An 18,805-nucleotide genomic window follows, 5' to 3' on the forward strand; every position below is an offset into this window, starting at 1 on the left:
ACCTGCGCGTCGAGAGGTCCAAAGTCCAGTCATCCAAAGTAAAGAACGCCTTTCAACATATTCGATATTGCCACGACAACTTTTGACACAAGCATCGATGCTCAGCATAACTCATGCCCCTTAACCGCTGTTCGACGTCAAGCAGGAAGAAGGCTGCTGTTCCGGCAACCCAAGCGGGTCCTAGCTCCCAAAGTACCGGAGAACTGTCGTCTCTGACCCCCCGTTACCCTATACGATCTTCTTCTCGCAGATCTGCACGCCGAGGACTTAGCCCTTCCCAAAATGTTCCATCTTCATCACCATCTCGGAGACGATTGACCCGAGCCGGAAGGAGGAGAGGAAGGGATGACGAAGAAGTGAGCGATGCTGTGCCACCGAGCGACGACGATGAGTACGAGGAGTGGAGAGATAGGAGGGCGGCCGATCTGGTGATGGGTAGCCATGGCTCATCCCGCCCGATCGAATACTTAAGTTCACATTCAGCGATGGACGAAGAGGCGTGCGGAGGGGGCGCAACAGGCATTCGTCCTAAAAAGCCGGATAAGTCAATCGACAATGTGAGAAAGAAACCTTTAGCTTTTGCATTAATCATTGCTGATCCAGCTCAGCGCACTCCAATTGGATGGCCTTTAAATGAGAATCGCGACATGTATTATGCCAACCTCTTTTCGCCGGCACCTTCATCAGTCGTCGACCAGGCAAGTTCGCCGGAATTCTCCAGCGCAGCAACGACCCCTACTCGACGTCTCACTTTTCCGGAAGAGGACCCGGATTTCCCTCTATATGAACAGGCATTGGGCTCTCCATCCATCGCCGAAAGAGGATCTCGGCCTCCCTTAATAGAGCCTTGGGACGGGGAAGACGACGAATTAGACTTTTTGGCTTTTGAGCCGCCAAAGGATACAGATATTAAAATATCCTCCCAGGCTGTAAACACGTCGTCGCCGACTCTGAATGATAATGATAGCCAGCAAAGGAATAATCTATCAAATGAAATTGAAAGTCATCAGGTTGGAGACGGAGTTATAAAAGATGTCTTCAACACTGATCTTCACCGACCTCTGCGAGAGTCTTCTCTTCGGCATCTTCAGCGACGGTCCTTAACTCCTGAAACATCACCCCTTCTGGATCCCGACAAAGCTATAATAGAGGGGTCGGAACTACATTGTCGATCGCCAATGTCTGAAACTCTACCGATCAGCAAATACCCTATCGAAGAGACAGCGATGGAGGCATCTCAGTTGTCTTTGCGGTCCCCAACCCCTGAAACAATACCGTTTCGCAGAAATGATGTCGATGAGACAATGATGGAGGAAATGGATTACCTCGACCATTCGCCCACTCCTGAGACCTTACCGGTAGAAAGAGATGACTTCGATGAGACTATGATGTCAGCTTTATCGAGGAGAATATCACCCCTTCGTACACCGACACAAGGACGGAGACAAACCCACAGTCCTGTGGCTGGCGATCTGATAGTTTCTCCCAAAAATGGCCTGCCCTTATCTCGACACGAGCCTTCACAGAAGGCCCCGAATTCTTCTTCACCTGCACAAACAATTGTTGTTCAACAAGACCAATCAATGACCACTCGCTCTGCTATTAATCCACATCCTACACTGAGCAGCCTTACTAAGGATGTGCCCTTTAGTGTTTTACCCGAATTAACGCTTGGTCTCAGCCAACCGCCCCACCAGCAAGACATGTCAGGTTCTTTCCCACCTAAATTGTTTCCTTCTTCCCATAATTATTCTCTTCAGTCGCAATCACCCAGGCCACAAGCTCTTGCATCGCCACCTCAGGTTTCCTGGTCCCCGGCATTCATCGATATGCCCTCTCCATCCCCACCGCGGCAATCTTACACTCCTATGGCTGATGCCCCCTCCCCCGCCCCATCTAGCACTCTTTCTTCGCCCCCTGTTTCGCTTTCTCGCAACCCTGAATCCCCGCAGCAATCAAAACAAATAACCTCTCATCCAGCACGTCGTGATTCTTCTCCTGCAGCCGACTTGTCTACCGTTTTCGCCGCAATCGAAGCTCCCGCCCCACCTCGTGCGCCCACTCCCCTTCCACCTGCTCCACCTGATCCTCCCGCTGATCCAGCCCTCGAGCATTTTCGCACCACTCGTACGTTTCGTACTCGTACTGTTGTACAGCTACAACCGTACACAAAAGAACGTCAAATTTACGAGGCGCAATTGCGCAAGGGTGGTATCCAAGCAAAAAATAAGAGACCGGCCCATAGGACCAAGGACGTCAGCCAGGAAGATGACGACGCTGCAATCGTCAGTCAAAGCTCGGAGGCCAGTGTCTCAGAGTCGTCCGAGGCAGAGAGTGCTTCAGCAAATGACGAGGGAGAAAGAATTGTGATCGGAGGCTCAGCGGATCGACCGCCAAGGGCCCGAACACCATTACCGCTGGTTGATGCCGACTTCGACGAGTACATATTAGCTCACGGTTTTGCACCAGATCCGGATGACATGGATGAGAAGACAAGAAAGCAACTTCAAAAGATTGCGAGGATGCGAGTCAGGAAAGAGAAGGAGGAGAAAAGGAAAGCCAGAAAAGAGGAAAGAGAGCGGAAGCGATTTGAGAGGGTCGTCAGAGACATAGCAGAAAGTGAGGAGCGAGAAAAGAAAAGACAAGAGAAAGAAAAGGAAAGAGAATTACAGCAGGCGAGAGCTAGGGAAAGGGAGGAACGGAGACAGCGAAAGGTACGTTTCAAACATATCGTTTGGCGCATACTAACGGATTACTGGCCAGGCGGCCCTAGAAGCAGCGAGGGCAGAGAGACGAGCCCAAATGAGGCAGCAGCAGCCAGAACCTGAAGAGAATGACTCGCAGGCCGATCGTGAACTTGATGAGTTCTTGAATGGGTTACGAGGTGATGATGAACCCGAGGATAACTCTGGAAGTGAAACGGCCAGAGAACCGGAAATTCAGAAAACAAGAGAAAGAAAGGCCCAAAGAGTAAGAGAGAGAGAGAGTCAAAGAGTCACAGAGGAAGATGAATTTGGACGATTTTGGGAAATCCAAAACAAGAGTCCTGAGGTGGAGGAGAGCTTCGCAGATAGAGTGAGTTCCTGTTTCGGCGTTCTAGATTGCCATCGATGACGCGTGAATCAACAGAGACGAAAGCTTGCACGTAAGGATCGCCCAAATCACAAACGTACTCCAGGGGGACCCAGAACTTATGCCAGCACAAAAGATCGACGTAGAAACAACACCATCCCCTCCTCCGATTCCGAATCGATCGTGCCGCTTTCAACCCCATCTCACGAGAACTTACCTACTCAATCTGCGCTTCTTGCCTCTGAATCTCGCCAACGTTCAGTATCTTACCATTCAACCCAGTACCAGCATTCCCCTGAAGAAGGATTTGGACAGCATGCCGAGTATGATGACTTTGGCTACGAGTCCCCTGGAGCGGCGTACTCTCCTCTACCAGAGCACTATAGAGACTCTCTTGATGTTGACGATCTCATCGGTCCTGCGCGCCCTCGGTCCTCTGTCCCTCCAACTTCTGGGGCTAATCCTCCCCCACCTGAGGGAAATGTCTCAGACGACGGTACCGATTCAAGCAACTCATCCTCGGATGAGGCTATGCGTCGCGATCCTCGACGCAGAATTGCAGAAAGAATGATGCCCGCAGCAATGCTTCGACGCCTTGAAGCGGAGGCTGCGCAAAAGGAAAAGGATAGGGCGGAGCGTAAGAGGAGAGAGCAACGCGAAAGAGAGGCAACGAACAGCAGAGGTGTTACTTCTCCATTACAACCTGGGCGCGCTGTCGTACGACGAGGAGAAGGTCAGGATATGGCGACTGACATGGCCGGATTGTTCTCGGAATCGGACAGTGAAAACGATGTCCAGATCGTTGAGAGGGCAGCAAGTGGTGAAGAAGATCACCCAATTATAGTTAATGACGAGAGCGACTCGTCTGAAGCGGTCGAAGACAATGCCGGAGAGTCATTGGCCAGGTTACATCGTGGAGATTTCGAAGGCATAGTGGCTGGTCGACGGCGTGAGAACGTTCGTGCAGGTAGACAGAAACAAGGCCGAAAATCTGGCCAACGTTCGAAGGTCACAAGAAGGCCCGTCTTGAGGCTTGCCATGCGTAACGCTGCCGGAGGTAATAGATCTAATAGTGGGGGGAGTGAAGCAACTAGGCAGACTCGTCTAAACTTCCCTGCCGCCGGCGATTCCCCACGACAGTCTTCCAACAAAAAGCGCAAACGGCCATCTCATTTTCGAGCTGACGCTCAACGTCCTGCCATCCAGCTTGATGACGATGTCATTTTCGCTGCTGGTGATTTCGACTTTGATGCAGAAGATGAAGAACCCGCTCCCCGGGCTCAGCCCTCTCGATCAAGGCAGTTTGAGAGAGTCAAGTCGGCCACGTCTGTCTCCAACCCTGTTGCAAATGTTCTAGATGCCGGCGTCGGTAAAGCGCGGTCGTGGGCCAACTTTGACCGATTTCCTATTGATTTTGATATCAGTCCCCTGCCATCTGGTCTGTACTGCAATCCGAATAGTATTCCGGGGAGCGGAAAACTCAACAAGCTGGTTATGTTTCTGCGTAACCCTGAATCGTATCGAGTGACAATGCCTCCGATTGTCAGCGAATATGACATTGAATTGACACAATACATGTCACCCCTCGCCATCCAAGAGGTGGTTCAAATCATATTTTCTGCAAGTCACCAGCGGCTCCTGGCCATTGCAAACACATCCAATCATAGCGGAGAGCTTCCACTCGCCCCCCTTGAGTTCTTCGGGACGTACATTGCTGGACATGAAGATGGGCAGGAGCTGTTTGAGCTGCGGGCCGCGACTCAAAAAGCGGTTGAAGATTTAAGTACTCGACTCGACGCTGTTGAGACCAGTCAAATCACAAATCAAGTGGGGCGAGATGCGCTGCTTAAGCTTCGATGGGGGCTATTGGAGTTGGCTTGCCGTCTTCAAGCTAAGCCTCTCCAGGGCCAAACGAACGCAACATTAGTTCAACATTGTGTCTTTGCCCTGCTCAAGCAACTACTTTCAGTGGGCTTTGATAGAACTATTCGGCCCCTCAAATCCATCATGCGTGGCGAATCAGAATCTCCGGAAATAACTGATACGTCCATTACCTTATGGATAGCCGTCCTTCACACCACTTCAGCTTGGGATGTCCATTCTCGGCAACCTGATGGGACAACATTCCTCATCCAATTTGACCGCGCTATCAACGCAGTATTTCATCTTGACCAAACCGGCCCCATTGCAGCGGAGCGTATATGGTACCTAGTTTTCGGCTTATGTGCTCTCTCGCAATTCAATGATGTCGGTCAGATAAGTCAGACTTTCAGTGCTGTCCCTCGCTGGACGCTCGTCCGCAGAGCTGTGTCGATGATCAAAGTTGCTTTCAATGAAGAAGCGGAGAAAAGAGCTCAGTCCGAGACCCTTCGAGGGAGGGATCGATATATCAAAACTATGATGGCAAGGTGTGTCAGACTGTCATCTGTGTGGAAATGGTTCTTCGATAGGCAAAGCTTTTCCGTTGCCACACGGAATCTTGGTGTTATCTTTAAAGACCGACAATATCGTAACCTTCCTTCCGAAGCACCTGTCGATTATCCCCACTTCATCGCACAATTCAACATGTCTTTAACGGCCGCGGAAGATACTAAGAGAGAGACTGCTTTTGAACTCTATCTTCGCCTGGTCTGTGTGGCTGCATCCGACATTATCTCTTCAGCCGAATCTCTGGATGAGGCCCATCAAGCTGAGAAGGACGTTCAACGGCTGATCATGTCTATCATCCCTGTCAGTGCGGTCAGGTTCAATCGCATACTCCCACCTTCGGCGCGTGAGCTAGCCCAGCTTATCAACCGATACTCGATCATGATTGCGGCGTGTTATTTTTCGCCCTCCTTACTCACTTATCTCATTGCAAACTCGAAGAAGTGGTCCGTGTTTCAGCTGGCCGATTTTGACTCCCGCCAAATCTGCATTCGCGGATTGATGTATCTAGCAGTTGCTTGCAGACATCATGATCAATCCCTTGAACCGGTCGTTGGAAGGCTGGGAGAGATCTTAGGAGTACTACAAGGTGAATTGGAGGCAAGCGTAAGAGGCCCGGTCCGAGCACAAGCAGCTACTAAGATCGAGATTGAACGAACAATGGTGTTGGTAGTGACATGTTTCAGGCAAATGATTGAACACCACTCATTTGATGTTGAAGAACAAGCTAAGCCAGCTTATCCTGACCCATCTCTTTTGCACGAAAGTGAGTACATTCCACCCTTTACATAACGACAACTTATCTATTGTGATCAGGCTGGACTATCCGAATCTTTGACTTGGATTTATCAAAAGACCTTAAATGTGGTATGGAAGTTGTGGCCACAATCCAGTCCTACCTTGATGCCCGAGCATCGGCTCTACCTCAACTGGCGCGACGACGACGAAAAACCAAAGAGTCATATAACGGCGGAAGCATAGATGAATACAGCTCCATGGGCATTGACTTTACAAGGGCGGAGGTATTAGCACTAGGAGGAGACGATATAGAGGCAGATCCAGTGGACGATCTCGATAATTCCCTTGCAGAGGTGGGTATAGCGAGGGATCCTGTGGCGAGTGTTAACGTCAAGCAGATCATCGACCATGTAATCTCACCAAGAATCTATCGACTTCTGTCTGATATGCTTCCTCCTATCCCCTCTGAAGGGGCGGCTGGTTTGACTGCGCCTGAGGAAGAGAAGCAGTTGTTTATCAACAGGCTAACCAAATGCTGGTCCGATTGTGCTGCAGTCTTAGTCATAGAACATCAGAGACTTGTGCGCACGTACCCAAATGTCTTCGATTTGCGCTGATGATATCTCTTAGGATTGGACAACCTTCATTTCGCCTTTTGGGAGACAATCATGGGCCAGGCTAGGAAATGAAAAAGGCCGTATACAAGTAGGCTTGCATTTCATGCTCAACGTCGCCAACCTCGATCCTGGATCTTTCGACGTAAGTTTAGTCCGTTCACTTTCAGAGATAGATACTCACCGTTGGGTATCTAGTCGTACTCGGAAGACTACATTGCTCTTCTTTTTCAGAGCATAGGTACTGATAAACTCACCATCGAGCATAAATACCTTTCCACTCTCGTCGCCTTACCAGATGCCACTATGAATCCAATTTTGTCAAAGCTCTCCTACATGCAAGCAATCAGGAGAGGTCTTAATCGAACTGGATTTATGGAGCTACGTCAAGAGGTCCTACAAGGTGGGAATATCTGTATCAATATTTCGCGCAAAGGTGCTGAGCCATCTTGATAGTAATATTCAAGAGTCTAGCCGAGCTTTTGCAGGAAGCAGAAACGGCTGCTTCGACCAAATCATTTATTTATCGTTGTATTAATCTATTCGTATCTTCCCTTGTTTCATATGACAAAGTACGTATTTAGTGCTTTCATTCATAATAATTACACTGACGATCTGTAGTCAATCAATTCAAATAGAATACTGCATAAACAATCATATCACGCATTCCTTGATACCACAATCGCAGACTTGCGACGCCTTCTAGGTGATTTCGTAACGCCATTGTCTGTGCCAGGTCTCAAATACTTTCAACAATAAAATAAAATACCAATCGTTTGTTTCTGAGAACTTTTATGTATGCATTGATCATCGCATTGACAGAAGGCTCTGTCAAACTTCTTCCGTATCGTACAGCGGTCACCTAGTTGCTCCTTCTCTGTTACAAGCACTATTACTACTTCATACTCTTACTTCTGATACTCCTTGCCTGTTGTTGTTGACGAAAATCAGCATCACAATGACATTGTACACGACGAAGACATTCAATTAACACGTACGCAAGAATTTGGCAATAGTCTCAAGCTGAATGTTGTTTGTACCTTCGTAGATGGCACCGATCTTGGAGTCTCGCCAGTACTTTTCAAGACCAACCTCTCGAACGAATCCTTGGCCGCCCGCCCACTCGATGGCAGATCCGGACGCCTTTTGCGCGATAACAGATGCATAGTACTTCGCCATGGCGGCTTCCTTTGTGAACGGCCTTCCTTCCTCCTGCAAACAGAAGGTGTCAGCTTGAATAATTCAGTAAGGAAAGTTTTGACATGCCTTGAGTCTCGCGGCATTGTAAGTCAAGAGTCTTGCTGCTTCAATCTCAGTAGCCACTTCTGCGAACTGGAAACCCATTCCCTGGAACTCTCCAACGGGCTTTCCAAATTGCTTGCGTTGATAAGCATACTCGAGACTCTTATCAAAAGCTCCTTGGGCAAGACCGATCATTTGGGCTGCAATGCCGATACGTCCTTCGTTGAGGATCTCAATCGCAATCTGTGAAAATCCAGTCAGAGGAGTCCAATCTATCGGCGTAAGAAAACACTGACCTTGTAGCCTTTACCGATTTCTCCAACAATGTTCTCTTTGGGGATCTTGACATCGTCGAAATTGAGAACACATGTTGATGATGCTCGGATACCAAGCTACAGAGTTGTCAGTCGGTCATTCGACACTTGATTCTGGACTAGCCCACCTTCGCCTCCTTCTTTGCGATCTCAACGCCCATATCTTTACTCATAATAAAACAAGTAATTCCCTTATACCCCTTTGAAGGGTCTACATTGGCAAACACCAAGAATGTCTCGGCTTCCGCCGAGTTGGAAATCCACCTAAATGTCGGGATTAGTGAGTCTCTAAAGGTAATGAGCCCAAAAACGCCTAAACTCACATCTTGCCTCCGTTAAGCACGTAGAAGTCTCCGCTAGAATCCAACTTGGCGGTAGTCTGAAGGCCGAAAGCATCTGATCCCGCATTGGCTTCTGAAAGACAGAAGGAGCCCACCTAATCACAGATGTGAATTTACGACCTCTCTCCGCGGTATTTACGCACCTTCTTGGTAGCGAGGTCTGGAAGCCACTTTTGTTGAATTTCGGCATTGCCATACAGACGAATGACTGTGTTGACGAGAGTGTTGTGCACGTCACACAACACTGCTACAGAAGGGTCGACACGTGCGAGCTCCTATCAGTCATGTGATATGTCAGTTTGTCCTAGTGCCCGGAAAAATATCACACACCTCGACTGCAATAATGGCAGACGTGAAGGAGCACTCGGAGCCGCCAAGATCAGCTGAAGTCTCAATCCCCATCAACTATGAACATATGTCAGTTGCAGCCTCCATTTCGAAATTCCGGCCTAAGTCAACGTACGCCATTGTCGAACAATCCTTGGATGATTGCTGGGTCCATTATTTCCTTTTCGTCCATTTCCCGTACCTTTGGCCCAATCACATCCTGAGCAAATCGCCTCACGGTCTCCCGAAGCATATTCTCTTCCTCTGTAAAGTTCCAGAGAGAGAGAGGAGTATCGATCGCTGGGCGTGTGATTTCCTGGACATTAAACCTGACTGGGGTGGTGGAAAGCGCACGGAGACGTAGGGAGGGCGGGGTTGGTCTGAGAAGACGAGAGTTGTTACGGAGTACACGGGAAAGCATGTTGGGTGAGTCTAGGATATAAATGCGGAAGTGGGGGATATTAGATGGTCATAAGACGCTTTATAGAATTCTCGTGGACAGTGCCATGCTGCACACACACATAACTTCCGACGGTCACACTTCGTGCCGGCAGCAGTCATAACCGGTGGGACTCACGAGCCAAAATCGAGTTCCCTAAAATAAGTAGGCGTGGAAATTTAGCCGAGATGGAAGCTAGGCACATGTGGTATTTAGGCATGCAAATTGGGAAAGGAACGGCTCGTCAAAGATCTCGTACAGGGCCGTGTATATGACGTACCGGCATTCTCACTGGGCCGCGAAGCTGCATCATCATTTGTCACTATCGTGCTCCGTCGGTCTTGTCTGCGGTCTGTCGGAAAGCATCGGGGTGCCGCCATACATTCCTTCTCATGGACTTTTGTCGTTCAAAACACTTTTCGGTATCTGATACATCACCAAGTACTGACTGCCATGCCCGACAAGGCTGAATATCTTCTTGCCATCAACTGCGGTTCCTCGTCAATCAAAGGAAAGCTCTTCGCAATCCCGAGTTTTGAGCTTCTTGCCAACCTCGCTGTGACCAATATCAGCTCCAGTGACGAACGGGTCAAGATCAAAACTACCTGGGAAGAGGGTAAGGGTAAAGATTCAGAGGAAGAAGCAGATTACGGTGATAAGATCAGATGTAGGTCAGAGGCGGATGTGAACGACTTTTGGCGAGGCTGATTTCAAGGTAGATGCTTCATTGGTCCCAATCCTGTTGGATCACCTCACGAACTCGACGCATGTAAAGAAGGAGGAGATCAAATACGTGTGCCATAGAGTGTGAGTTTGAGCCCCTTATCTTGATTGCTTGGCCGACCCAAACTGACTCTACACAGTGTTCACGGCGGCATGCATGATAAAGGCATTCGAGTCGTCAAAGGACACGAAGAAGGTCTCATGGAGATGGATAAGTTGTCTGAGTTTGCACCTTTGCATGTAGGCCAAAAAATCTGAGTGTTAGGATCTGAAGCTTACTGCCGTACAGAATCACCGAGCCGTTTTGGCTGTCAAGTCATGTATAGATGCCCTGCCTCACCACACTTCTTTACTTCTTTTCGACACCATTTTCCACGTAAGTAGAGTCGAAACTCGCTTATACATGTAAACCAGAGCTAAACCTTGAACATCAACAGCGAACTATTGCGCCAGAGGTTTACACTTACGCTCTTCCTCCACCCGACACCGAGTTGACTATGCCATTACGCAAGGTGCGTTTAATCCTACATGTTGTTGAAAGGTGTATAATGTTTCATTAGTACGGATTCCATGGTCTCTCTTATGCCTCTATTGTCCAATCTCTGGCAGAACACCTCAAGAAGCCATCTGATCAAATCAATGTGGTTGTGGCCCATCTAGGTAGCGGATCTTCCTCGTGTTGCATTAAGAATGGTAAATCCATCGACACCAGTAAGTCCAAAATCAAAGTTCGTCAATGTTTGCTGATTAGCCGCCAGGTATGGGACTTACTCCGCTTGAGGGATTGCTTGGTGGTACCAGGTCTGGTACTATCGATCCTACGGCTATCTTCCACCACACCGAGGATGCTGCTTCTGATGCTAACGTTGGTGACTTCACCGTCTCTAAAGCTGAAATCATCTTGAACAAGTAAGTGATTAGCATCCAATAAGCTGTGCAACGTTCAAAAGCTGAGTGACTATAGAAACTCGGGTTTTAAAGCTTTGGCCGGTACTACCAACTTTGGCCACATAATCCAAAACCTCGATCCCTCTAAATGCTCCGAAGAGGATCACGAGAAGGCTAAACTCACTTATGCCGTGTTCTTGGACCGTCTACTCAACTTTGTCGCTCAATACCTTTTCAAGCTCCTCTCTGAAGTTCCTATTGAATCCATCGACGGTTTAGTGTTCTCTGGGGGTATTGGAGAGAAGGGTGCGGAGCTTAGACGGGATGTGCTGAAGAAGCTAGCATGGTTAGGCGCAGAGGTGGATGAGGAGGCAAACAACTCAAACAGTGGCGGTGCTGTTAAATGCATCACAAAAGAGGGTAGCAAGCTCAAGGGATGGGTGGTGGAGACTGACGAGGAGGGCTGGATGGCGAGGATGGCCAAGGAGGAATTTGGGTTTTAAATTTACTACGAAGCCAACATTTCCTGCTATCTAGAACTACTATACATTGTCAAAAAAAAAATATTAACAATGAACAATGTACCATGAGCGAACTTAGTGGGTCTTGACGAAATAAAAAAGCATGGTTAAGTCTGGTTTGCTATCATCCTGATGGTTCATCGGCGGGTCCCTAAAATCTGCCAAAGGTAGCCGAGTAGTACGAGTAGTTGAGAAGAAAGTGCACTACTTTCGTTTTGATAGCAAGGGTTTAGATGTTCCAGATTACTCAGCAGAAATTAGATGTGCTGCCTCAAGCTTGCCAGTTTGTAACGAAGTCGTGGCTTCTCATATATCGACGGACCGGACGACGTTGACGTTCATGCGTGGATGGAGGATCCAAACACGGTGAAACGTGGTGGTCCGCCCGGCCTAGGCTCGACCGCCGGTCTTCTTCTCAACCGGGCGGCAATCCCCGCTGTGCTATTTACGCATTATTCGATATTGCGAGTTGTTCGTTGGCGAGACACGTTTTATTGCCCCCATCTCTGCTAGATACCACAGTGTTTACAGCCCAATGCCGCCTGAGCGTAGATAGGGAATGAGAGCATAGACATAATGTGCTAATTGTAGATAGACAATCTAACCACAAGTCTCACTTGACGAACAAACCACTCTTCTAGATCTACTATTATGATTAACGAAAATCCACAATTCAAAAGATACCCGATAGCCGGTTCCTACCTGCGATACCAAAATGCCTCTTATTCTCTTAATACCCCGCGTCATATCTTTATCCGCCGCCCTTCCGGCTATTTCTCGTCTGTTGACATCGACCGGTCCGTGGCTTCTGCGCTCTTTAATACCCACCAAAGCCAACGTTCGACCATTCTCTTCTATCCCTCTTCCTCCGGGATACACTTTCTACCGAAATCACAACGATAACAACCCATCACCGCCCAATATGACACCTCGACCAGACCAGATATATGTCTCTCACATTCCGACACCCCAATTACCCCGCACCTCTGTTTTCGAATTCCTCTTCCCCAAGTCGAAACAATACAATTACTTTCCTGCCCCCGCGCCGAATCCATCGGGAGTGAAGAAAGCTTTTATTGATGGACTTACCGGTAATGCAGTCACAAGAGAACAAGTCGAGGAGCAGGCGCTTGCGTTGGCCGGCGGCCTCAAGAAGCTCGGCGTGAAGACGGGTGAAGTTGCCTGTCTCTTTGGGATGAACAGTTTAGAATGGATCAATGCCCTCTTTGGTTGTCAAGCATTAGGTGTCGTTACTTCTCCTGCAAACTATGCCTAGTAAGTTATAACTTTGATAGAGGGGATGATTAAGCTAATTCGATCAAGTACACCTCCTGAGCTCTTACACCAGGTCAAAGATTCAACGTCTCAAATCATTTTCGTTCAGCCCAATTTAGTTCCAGTCTTAAAAGAGGCGTTGAAGTTGGACCCTTCTTGCAACATCCCCGAGTCGAAAATCATCCTTCTTTGCCCTAAAGACAAGAAGCCGGCCGATCTCAAACATCTCAGATGTACCGAGGATCTCTGGGACGTGGGTAAAGGTATTGATGGACGAGCACAATGGGAAGAGGATGTGGAGAAGAAGACAGCGTATCTTTGTTATTCTAGCGGGACCACGGGTAAGGCGAAAGGTGTTGAGACAAGTCATCACAACATGACTAGTCAGGTGAGCGAGGTGAGAAGCCAATCAGAGCATGTACTCACAGATAACTATGTAGATTCAAGCAGTTCGATGCTCATTCGAACCAATGACGGAGAAAGATGTCATTCTCGGCATCCTGCCTTGCAGTCACATCTACGTAAGTTGCCACCGATCATTGGACAAAATGTCCCCACTGACTATCATTCAATAGGGTTTAACTATGTAAGTAATCAACTGCGAAATTCCTCCACTGGAGCAATGCTTATCTGGCATAGGAATCTCCATCATGCTATGTCCACCAATGGCACTGTAGTCATCCTTCCAAAGTTTGAAGAGAAAACTGTGCTTGAGGTTATTCAACGAGTATGTCTTATTGAATCCAAGCTTAGCATTCCATTGCTGACTTTCCAATCAGTACAAAGTAACTTTCAGCCTTATCGTCCCCCCTATGATGATTGCTCTTATTCATTCTTCGCTCGTCTCCAGTTACGATATCTCCAGCGTCCGGGGTTTCCAGTCTGGTGCTGCTCCCCTCTCAGCCGACTTGATCAGAGCGTTTGAATCAAGATTCCCTCACATTCAAGTCACTCAAGGATATGGTCTGACAGAAACCACTCCTGTCTCCCATGTGATGACCCTTGACGAATCTCGGCACCACCCCGGAGCCATTGGCCGAGTGATTCCCACGTATCAGGCAAGATTAGTCGATGCTGAGAGTGGTAAGGACGTAGAAATTGGTGAGCGAGGAGAGCTCTGGTTAAAAGGACCATCCGTCATGAAAGGCTACTGGAGAAATGAGGAAGCAACAAGGAATGTTTTTGATGACGGATGGTTCAAGACCGGCGACATTGCTATAGTTGACGACCGAAAATATTTCACGTATGTTCTCCTCTCATGTCTTCTCGTGCCTTGTCTGACCTAAATATCTTGCAGTATTGTAGACAGAGTAAAAGAGCTTATCAAGTACAAAGGCTTCCAAGTGCCGCCGGCGGAGCTTGAGGCCCTTCTTCTCGGGCATCCCAACGTTGCTGATGTCGGTGTGATTGGTGTCTACGATAAGTCACAAGCTACTGAACTTCCTCGGTAAGTTCCACCGTACAACGGTGACTTAATTGGGTAGCTCACATCCACGCTAGTGCCTACATAGTACCCAAAGGCGGCCTTGCTTCTCTTTCTTTATCGGACCGCGAGAAGCTTTCCAAGGAGGTCCATGACTGGGCCGCTAAGAAGGTGGCCAATCACAAAAAGCTACGTGGAGGCGTTATACTCATCGAAGCAATTCCTAAAAGTCCTAGTGGTAAGATCCTGAGAAAAGACCTGAGATTGTTATCGATCAAGGAGCAGGAGGAGGGTGTGAAGGCTACAAGGGGCGCGAAGCTTTAAGAATACGGTTATTATTTAACGGTCAAACGGTAGCTCTTGAGACAATCTATCTGTAGGAAGATACAATTCTGTCGAAGTTTGCAGTGATCAGAGAGGCACAAAAAAGTAATACCGATGAGGCAATCTAACCACCTCCACATTAAAAGTGATAAAAGTTAAGCCATTACAAATGATGCTCCACCGAGAAGACAACAACTCAAATAGTTAGAAGTCTCCCAAGAAGGAAAAAAGAACATCATCTGATCTGGTAAGTTCATTTTGATGTGGGTAATAAAATAACTGGTACAAGCCGCGAAGAACTATTTCAGCTCTGTAAGGGTCATATTAGTAAGTAGAGGGTTGAGAGCCATTGACCGACAGCGCCACATATATTCCAACGAAGAGAATGATTGAATGCCATCACCGATCAAATGAAAAGGATAATCACTAACTATATTCACAGGTTTATTAGTTATGTTACATATAAAAACAGGGATGATCGTCGGTGGGAGTAGCTCAGTTTTGGTTAGAGCAACCGATTGCAATTATTTGTAATCATCGGTAGGTCGTGGGTTCGAATCCCACTTCCCACTTTCTTTTTATGTGTTTAGCCCAAAAAGGGCAATAAACTACATGATTTAGCTAAAATTTTGCCTCAATTATGCTGTGGGAGTAGCTCAGTTTTGGTTAGAGCAACCGATTGCAATTTTACATCGCAGTTATCGGTAGGTCGTGGGTTCGAATCCCACTTCCCACTGTGTTTTTATTTCAATAAATAAGTTTGCTCGTTTACTTTTTTTTTGCAAAATTATGCACATCGTCATTCATTTATTTAAAATATCAGCCTGAAGCAGCCCGTATTAGGGAAGGTCACGATGCGATTTTTTTCTTAATCGACTTTTAGAAAAATCAGCGATTTAGCTATAACTCGCCCAAATGGTGTCCCAGGTGAAGTTAGGAATTTAAAACCGATTTCTGGACCCCCTTGTTAGATAAGCTTCCGTCTACAAGCCATACAGCCCACCAGTAGCGGAGAGGCTTAAATCTCCAGAAAGACACAAAAACTTCCATGCATGGCATCAGGCAAAAGTCGATAGAAAAATCGATGTCGGGGGGTCGATTTTTTTCTAGCGATTTTTTGTAATTAAGGGTTTTAAATAAAAAATTGGTGCTTAATTAAGCGAAAAAATCACAGATTTCCGGAAGCAAGCTGTGCATTGGGAAAAAATCGCACCGTGACCTTCCGTATTATGCGTTTCTGGTTTTATCTGTGCATCTCTTTGATTGCTTAAATTCCGAATCTTGGGAGCTTTATTTGAAGAATCCTACGTACAGTCGCTGAACCCTGCTGTTCTCAATTTTCTTTTGCTCACCCAACGACCAAATTCAATCAATAAAATAGAAGCGGAAGGTCAAACATTTCGCCTATTCAGAAACAATTTTGGAACGCTTTCAGCATTTGGCTAAAAGTTTTTGGACAGATTTGGTCGTTGCATATCGTCTCCTAGCGCTGCCACAGGAATCATACTAGCATTGCTACAGAAATTATACTTGTGGATACAGATTCTCAGTCGGATGGAAATAAAAGTCAAGGGGAGGAATGGGTATGAGTACTCTAGTAATCGGATCGGGTGATGAGATGTTTATCTGAAGATTTCACGTCAGCTTCAATGTATCAGTCGGGAAAGGCCGACTAACTATATATGGGCCTCACCACCCTCTATACTGTGCCAACACCTCCTCGTCTGGTCCTTCTACTACTTCTTCCTCCAGAGCAACATCCGCAAGTGACTAGGTAAAAATCAAAGGTGTCAGGAGTGAGATGAGATAATGAAAAGATGAACGCACTGAAGTTCCAGATGGCTATCAGTACGCTTGCGATACCACTGAAGATGGCCATGAAAAATGAGGCGATTGCTGATACAACACTAGATAGAATGAAGTCAGAGTTGCCACCAAGCCGGTCAAGAACCTAATCTTCGAGACATTGACTCACGCGTTGAGAGCGCCAGCGATTGCTGAAATGATATTACCCATGGTGTGTCGTGTTACGGTTTGTGAGAAATAGATTTGAGAAATGAATGGGAAAACATCTTCTGGTCAATTCTTTAGTTCCTTTATACATTTTGGAGGCCGTAACAAGCACAGCCGCAAGACATTATCATAACCATCAGTTATGCAGTAAGCTTAGAATTTGGTTCTTTGTGCAAAAGAAAAATAAGTGAGCTAACGCGTCAGAGAGGTACGTTACGTCAGTATCCGGAATACGAATGACGTCAATATGTTATTGATCGGGAATTCAAAAGAGGGACGAAACCCTGTGGTTCTTCTTCTCTCGTTCCGCCGTTTTTAGCTCAGGCGAGATAAACCGATGAGCGTATGGTGAGTCATTGGCTGATCCTCACGCTCCATTGCTTCATGAACCAAGGGCATTTTATTCTGTGGGGGGAACTACTGGAAACAAACTAGTAATAGTGCCCCGGAAGAGCGCGAGACCCGACATCACATTTGTGCCTTACTGACATCATCTACACCTTTTCAGTCTTTTTCCTCTTTTTTTCCTTTCCATTCTTTTAGGATGTTTAATTAACTTCATCATTTTGGTATTCGTCTCTTGTAGTAGACTAGATTCCGAACTCCCGAAGCCTGCCGTCACTCTCTTGAATGACTGGCCGTCCTCTGTCCTGTCGCCTCTTGTCTGTTTTTTTTATCTCGACGTTGAATCACTTTAATCGCGTGCCATTTGTTATTTTTTGTTGCTGCTTGCTGCTTGCTCTCACGTCACAGTGTGACATCCTGTGTTCCTGGCAGCTTTGCCATCTACATCTAGCGATCACAACCACTTCCCTTGTTTCGCCAGTAGCCTAATTTTACCTTCTTCCATATGTAACAATCTTTTCTTCTCTCCGGTATCTGCGATCTGCGACTATCCAAGACGGCAGCTTCGATCATGACGGTCATGACAATGCATTTCGAAACGGTTAACGATGTCGTTGACCGGCGAGAAATTTATCTTCTTGTGCTGCCCTATTGTCGGCTAGCATTATGCGTTATGAAGCTGCTTGTCATGATGGCTATTTCTGTAAGGACCGTGGGGTGAACACGTGGTGCTTGCCACTTGAAAATTGGTAAATTAGATGTAAGATGAAAAGGGAAGGACCGTAGGTAGGACGGGAGAAAGGGATAAACAGAATCATTCTGCAGATAATTGTACCAGTGTAATATGTGGCATGTGAAACGTGGAAGACCATCTTGATGATTGACGGCTGCTTGTAGTATATCATCCATCATTGCGATCTTCCCTGAAGCTTAGATCAACCAGATGCCATCACATGTACCGTATCAGCACCGCATCCCCTATACCAACACCTAAATTCAACGAAGAAGAATAAAGGATCGAGAGTCAAATGATTTTAAGAACAATTTAATACAAACAGAAGTTATTCAATCTTCAATTTGGCACGATCTCCTCTGGATTCTCGACAACATTCACCATTATTTCATAAATTAGGGTACCCTAAATTGGAGAGTTTTACTTCTCGGCGCTCGGAGCTTCTTCCACGTCGGCAAGCTGCTTGCTGCTTGTTCAGCATTTCGACACCTTGTCGAGTTTCGAAGAAGACGAGAGGGAACATGTATCCCAGGATGTTTGTGCTGCCTCCTTGCGATGTATACGAAGTAACTGTGAGCTATGGAGATCATTGTTGAACAAAAGGAAAAAGGAAAATGAAGAAGATAAATTACTAGATTCCTTGAGTCTGGCATAGCAGTAGTAGCGAACCATCATGTCATCGTTTAATAACGTGGTGCAAACGGGAGAAGCGTTCAACAGTCTGATGTTTCTTCAATCACGTACGCAGGGGGAACAAAAAGCCTCCTAATTGGTGGCCCCATGTGTGAACAACATATACTTGTCTTCCCATTTCCGATGAAACGCCACTATCCAAACAGTACCAAACAACAATACCACCACATGGCAGCAATCGACAAGCCACAAAAAGCAAAATGGATCGAAGCCCTAATGGGCATACCAGACGCGTTATTATGCCCGCCGATGTTTGTTGCAAAAATCCACGTGGAAACCACATGGCAATTGGTCGGACGCGTCTGAAGTTAGCGCTTTATAGCTGGTGCAAGCATCCATCTCTGACTTTCTTC

General features: G+C 47.0%; 5 protein-coding genes and 4 non-coding genes; 6 read left to right on the forward strand and 3 right to left on the reverse strand.

The window, feature by feature from the left end:
- Nucleotides 1-52: 52 nt before the first annotated feature.
- On the forward strand, nucleotides 53-7,691 carry CNAG_07938 (hypothetical protein). XM_012197939.1 has 10 exons: nucleotides 53-557; nucleotides 609-2,714; nucleotides 2,764-3,075; nucleotides 3,130-6,265; nucleotides 6,316-6,590; nucleotides 6,636-6,818; nucleotides 6,868-6,996; nucleotides 7,050-7,254; nucleotides 7,308-7,423; nucleotides 7,473-7,691. The coding sequence occupies exons 1-10, from the start codon at nucleotides 114-116 to the stop codon at nucleotides 7,608-7,610; spliced, it is 7,044 nt and encodes a 2,347-aa protein (XP_012053329.1). The 5' UTR covers nucleotides 53-113; the 3' UTR covers nucleotides 7,611-7,691.
- CNAG_06431 (acyl-CoA oxidase) lies at nucleotides 7,432-9,615 on the reverse strand. The gene is made up of 9 exons (XM_012198100.1): nucleotides 9,212-9,615; nucleotides 9,079-9,153; nucleotides 8,892-9,023; nucleotides 8,731-8,843; nucleotides 8,536-8,671; nucleotides 8,390-8,485; nucleotides 8,118-8,336; nucleotides 7,850-8,063; nucleotides 7,432-7,779 (listed from the first exon to the last, which is right to left on the reverse strand). Exons 1-9 carry the CDS (start codon nucleotides 9,494-9,496, stop codon nucleotides 7,760-7,762), a joined length of 1,290 nt encoding a protein of 429 aa, XP_012053490.1. The 5' UTR covers nucleotides 9,497-9,615; the 3' UTR covers nucleotides 7,432-7,759.
- A 196-nt stretch (nucleotides 9,616-9,811) lies between these two features.
- On the forward strand, nucleotides 9,812-11,767 carry CNAG_06432 (acetate kinase). XM_012198101.1 has 8 exons: nucleotides 9,812-10,181; nucleotides 10,234-10,321; nucleotides 10,378-10,477; nucleotides 10,527-10,613; nucleotides 10,675-10,749; nucleotides 10,798-10,948; nucleotides 10,996-11,146; nucleotides 11,202-11,767. The coding sequence occupies exons 1-8, from the start codon at nucleotides 9,968-9,970 to the stop codon at nucleotides 11,626-11,628; spliced, it is 1,293 nt and encodes a 430-aa protein (XP_012053491.1). The 5' UTR covers nucleotides 9,812-9,967; the 3' UTR covers nucleotides 11,629-11,767.
- Nucleotides 11,768-12,136: 369 nt separating this feature from the next.
- Nucleotides 12,137-14,854, forward strand: CNAG_06433 (AMP-binding protein). XM_012197940.1 has 8 exons: nucleotides 12,137-12,921; nucleotides 12,970-13,309; nucleotides 13,362-13,442; nucleotides 13,497-13,507; nucleotides 13,561-13,648; nucleotides 13,701-14,164; nucleotides 14,219-14,368; nucleotides 14,422-14,854. The coding sequence occupies exons 1-8, from the start codon at nucleotides 12,362-12,364 to the stop codon at nucleotides 14,666-14,668; spliced, it is 1,941 nt and encodes a 646-aa protein (XP_012053330.1). The 5' UTR covers nucleotides 12,137-12,361; the 3' UTR covers nucleotides 14,669-14,854.
- A 298-nt stretch (nucleotides 14,855-15,152) lies between these two features.
- CNAG_10143 lies at nucleotides 15,153-15,240 on the forward strand. The gene has a single exon. It is a non-coding gene; the product is annotated as a tRNA-Cys (tRNA).
- Nucleotides 15,241-15,313: 73 nt separating this feature from the next.
- Nucleotides 15,314-15,404, forward strand: CNAG_10144. The gene has a single exon. It is a non-coding gene; the product is annotated as a tRNA-Cys (tRNA).
- A 325-nt stretch (nucleotides 15,405-15,729) lies between these two features.
- CNAG_07939 (hypothetical protein) lies at nucleotides 15,730-16,826 on the reverse strand. XM_012198165.1 has 4 exons: nucleotides 16,644-16,826; nucleotides 16,496-16,575; nucleotides 16,346-16,438; nucleotides 15,730-16,294 (listed from the first exon to the last, which is right to left on the reverse strand). Exons 1-3 carry the CDS (start codon nucleotides 16,682-16,684, stop codon nucleotides 16,368-16,370), a joined length of 192 nt encoding a protein of 63 aa, XP_012053555.1. The 5' UTR covers nucleotides 16,685-16,826; the 3' UTR covers nucleotides 15,730-16,294; nucleotides 16,346-16,367.
- Nucleotides 16,827-17,272: 446 nt separating this feature from the next.
- CNAG_13129 lies at nucleotides 17,273-17,898 on the forward strand. XR_001046405.1 has 1 exon: nucleotides 17,273-17,898. It is a non-coding gene; the product is annotated as a hypothetical RNA (non-coding RNA).
- A 57-nt stretch (nucleotides 17,899-17,955) lies between these two features.
- CNAG_13130 lies at nucleotides 17,956-18,507 on the reverse strand. XR_001046406.1 has 1 exon: nucleotides 17,956-18,507. It is a non-coding gene; the product is annotated as a hypothetical RNA (non-coding RNA).
- Between the last annotated feature and the right edge of the window lie 298 nt (nucleotides 18,508-18,805).

The sequence above is a fragment of the Cryptococcus neoformans genome, chromosome 13, assembly GCF_000149245.1.
Source record: "Cryptococcus neoformans var. grubii H99 chromosome 13, complete sequence".
Lineage (NCBI taxonomy): Eukaryota > Fungi > Basidiomycota > Tremellomycetes > Tremellales > Cryptococcaceae > Cryptococcus > Cryptococcus neoformans.

What these genes read in the sequence shown, in the direction of transcription:
- CNAG_06431 (XM_012198100.1), bottom strand. Translation starts at nt 9,496, where the DNA reads ATGCTTTCCCGTGTACTCCGTAACAACTCTCGTCTTCTCAGACCAACC. An exon ending in GTGCTTAACGGAGGCAAGAT is followed by an intron (nt 8,672 to 8,730) that starts GTGAGTTTAGGC and finishes CCCGACATTTAG; the next exon opens with GTGGATTTCCAACTCGGCGG. An exon ending in GACTATTGCCAAATTCTTGC is followed by an intron (nt 7,780 to 7,849) that starts GTACGTGTTAAT and finishes CAACAACAACAG; the next exon opens with GCAAGGAGTATCAGAAGTAA.
- CNAG_07938 (XM_012197939.1), top strand. Translation starts at nt 114, where the DNA reads ATGCCCCTTAACCGCTGTTCGACGTCAAGCAGGAAGAAGGCTGCTGTT. An exon ending in AGGAGAGCTTCGCAGATAGA is followed by an intron (nt 3,076 to 3,129) that starts GTGAGTTCCTGT and finishes GTGAATCAACAG; the next exon opens with AGACGAAAGCTTGCACGTAA. An exon ending in TCGATAATTCCCTTGCAGAG is followed by an intron (nt 6,591 to 6,635) that starts GTGGGTATAGCG and finishes AACGTCAAGCAG; the next exon opens with ATCATCGACCATGTAATCTC.
- CNAG_07939 (XM_012198165.1), bottom strand. Translation starts at nt 16,684, where the DNA reads ATGGGTAATATCATTTCAGCAATCGCTGGCGCTCTCAACGC. An exon ending in ATCGCTGGCGCTCTCAACGC is followed by an intron (nt 16,576 to 16,643) that starts GTGAGTCAATGT and finishes CATTCTATCTAG; the next exon opens with TGTTGTATCAGCAATCGCCT. An exon ending in GATAGCCATCTGGAACTTCA is followed by an intron (nt 16,439 to 16,495) that starts GTGCGTTCATCT and finishes ATTTTTACCTAG; the next exon opens with TCACTTGCGGATGTTGCTCT.
- CNAG_06433 (XM_012197940.1), top strand. Translation starts at nt 12,362, where the DNA reads ATGCCTCTTATTCTCTTAATACCCCGCGTCATATCTTTATCCGCCGCC. An exon ending in TCTCCTGCAAACTATGCCTA is followed by an intron (nt 12,922 to 12,969) that starts GTAAGTTATAAC and finishes AATTCGATCAAG; the next exon opens with TACACCTCCTGAGCTCTTAC. An exon ending in TGCTTGAGGTTATTCAACGA is followed by an intron (nt 13,649 to 13,700) that starts GTATGTCTTATT and finishes CTTTCCAATCAG; the next exon opens with TACAAAGTAACTTTCAGCCT.
- CNAG_06432 (XM_012198101.1), top strand. Translation starts at nt 9,968, where the DNA reads ATGCCCGACAAGGCTGAATATCTTCTTGCCATCAACTGCGGTTCCTCG. An exon ending in CTGAGTTTGCACCTTTGCAT is followed by an intron (nt 10,478 to 10,526) that starts GTAGGCCAAAAA and finishes ACTGCCGTACAG; the next exon opens with AATCACCGAGCCGTTTTGGC. An exon ending in TGACTATGCCATTACGCAAG is followed by an intron (nt 10,750 to 10,797) that starts GTGCGTTTAATC and finishes ATGTTTCATTAG; the next exon opens with TACGGATTCCATGGTCTCTC.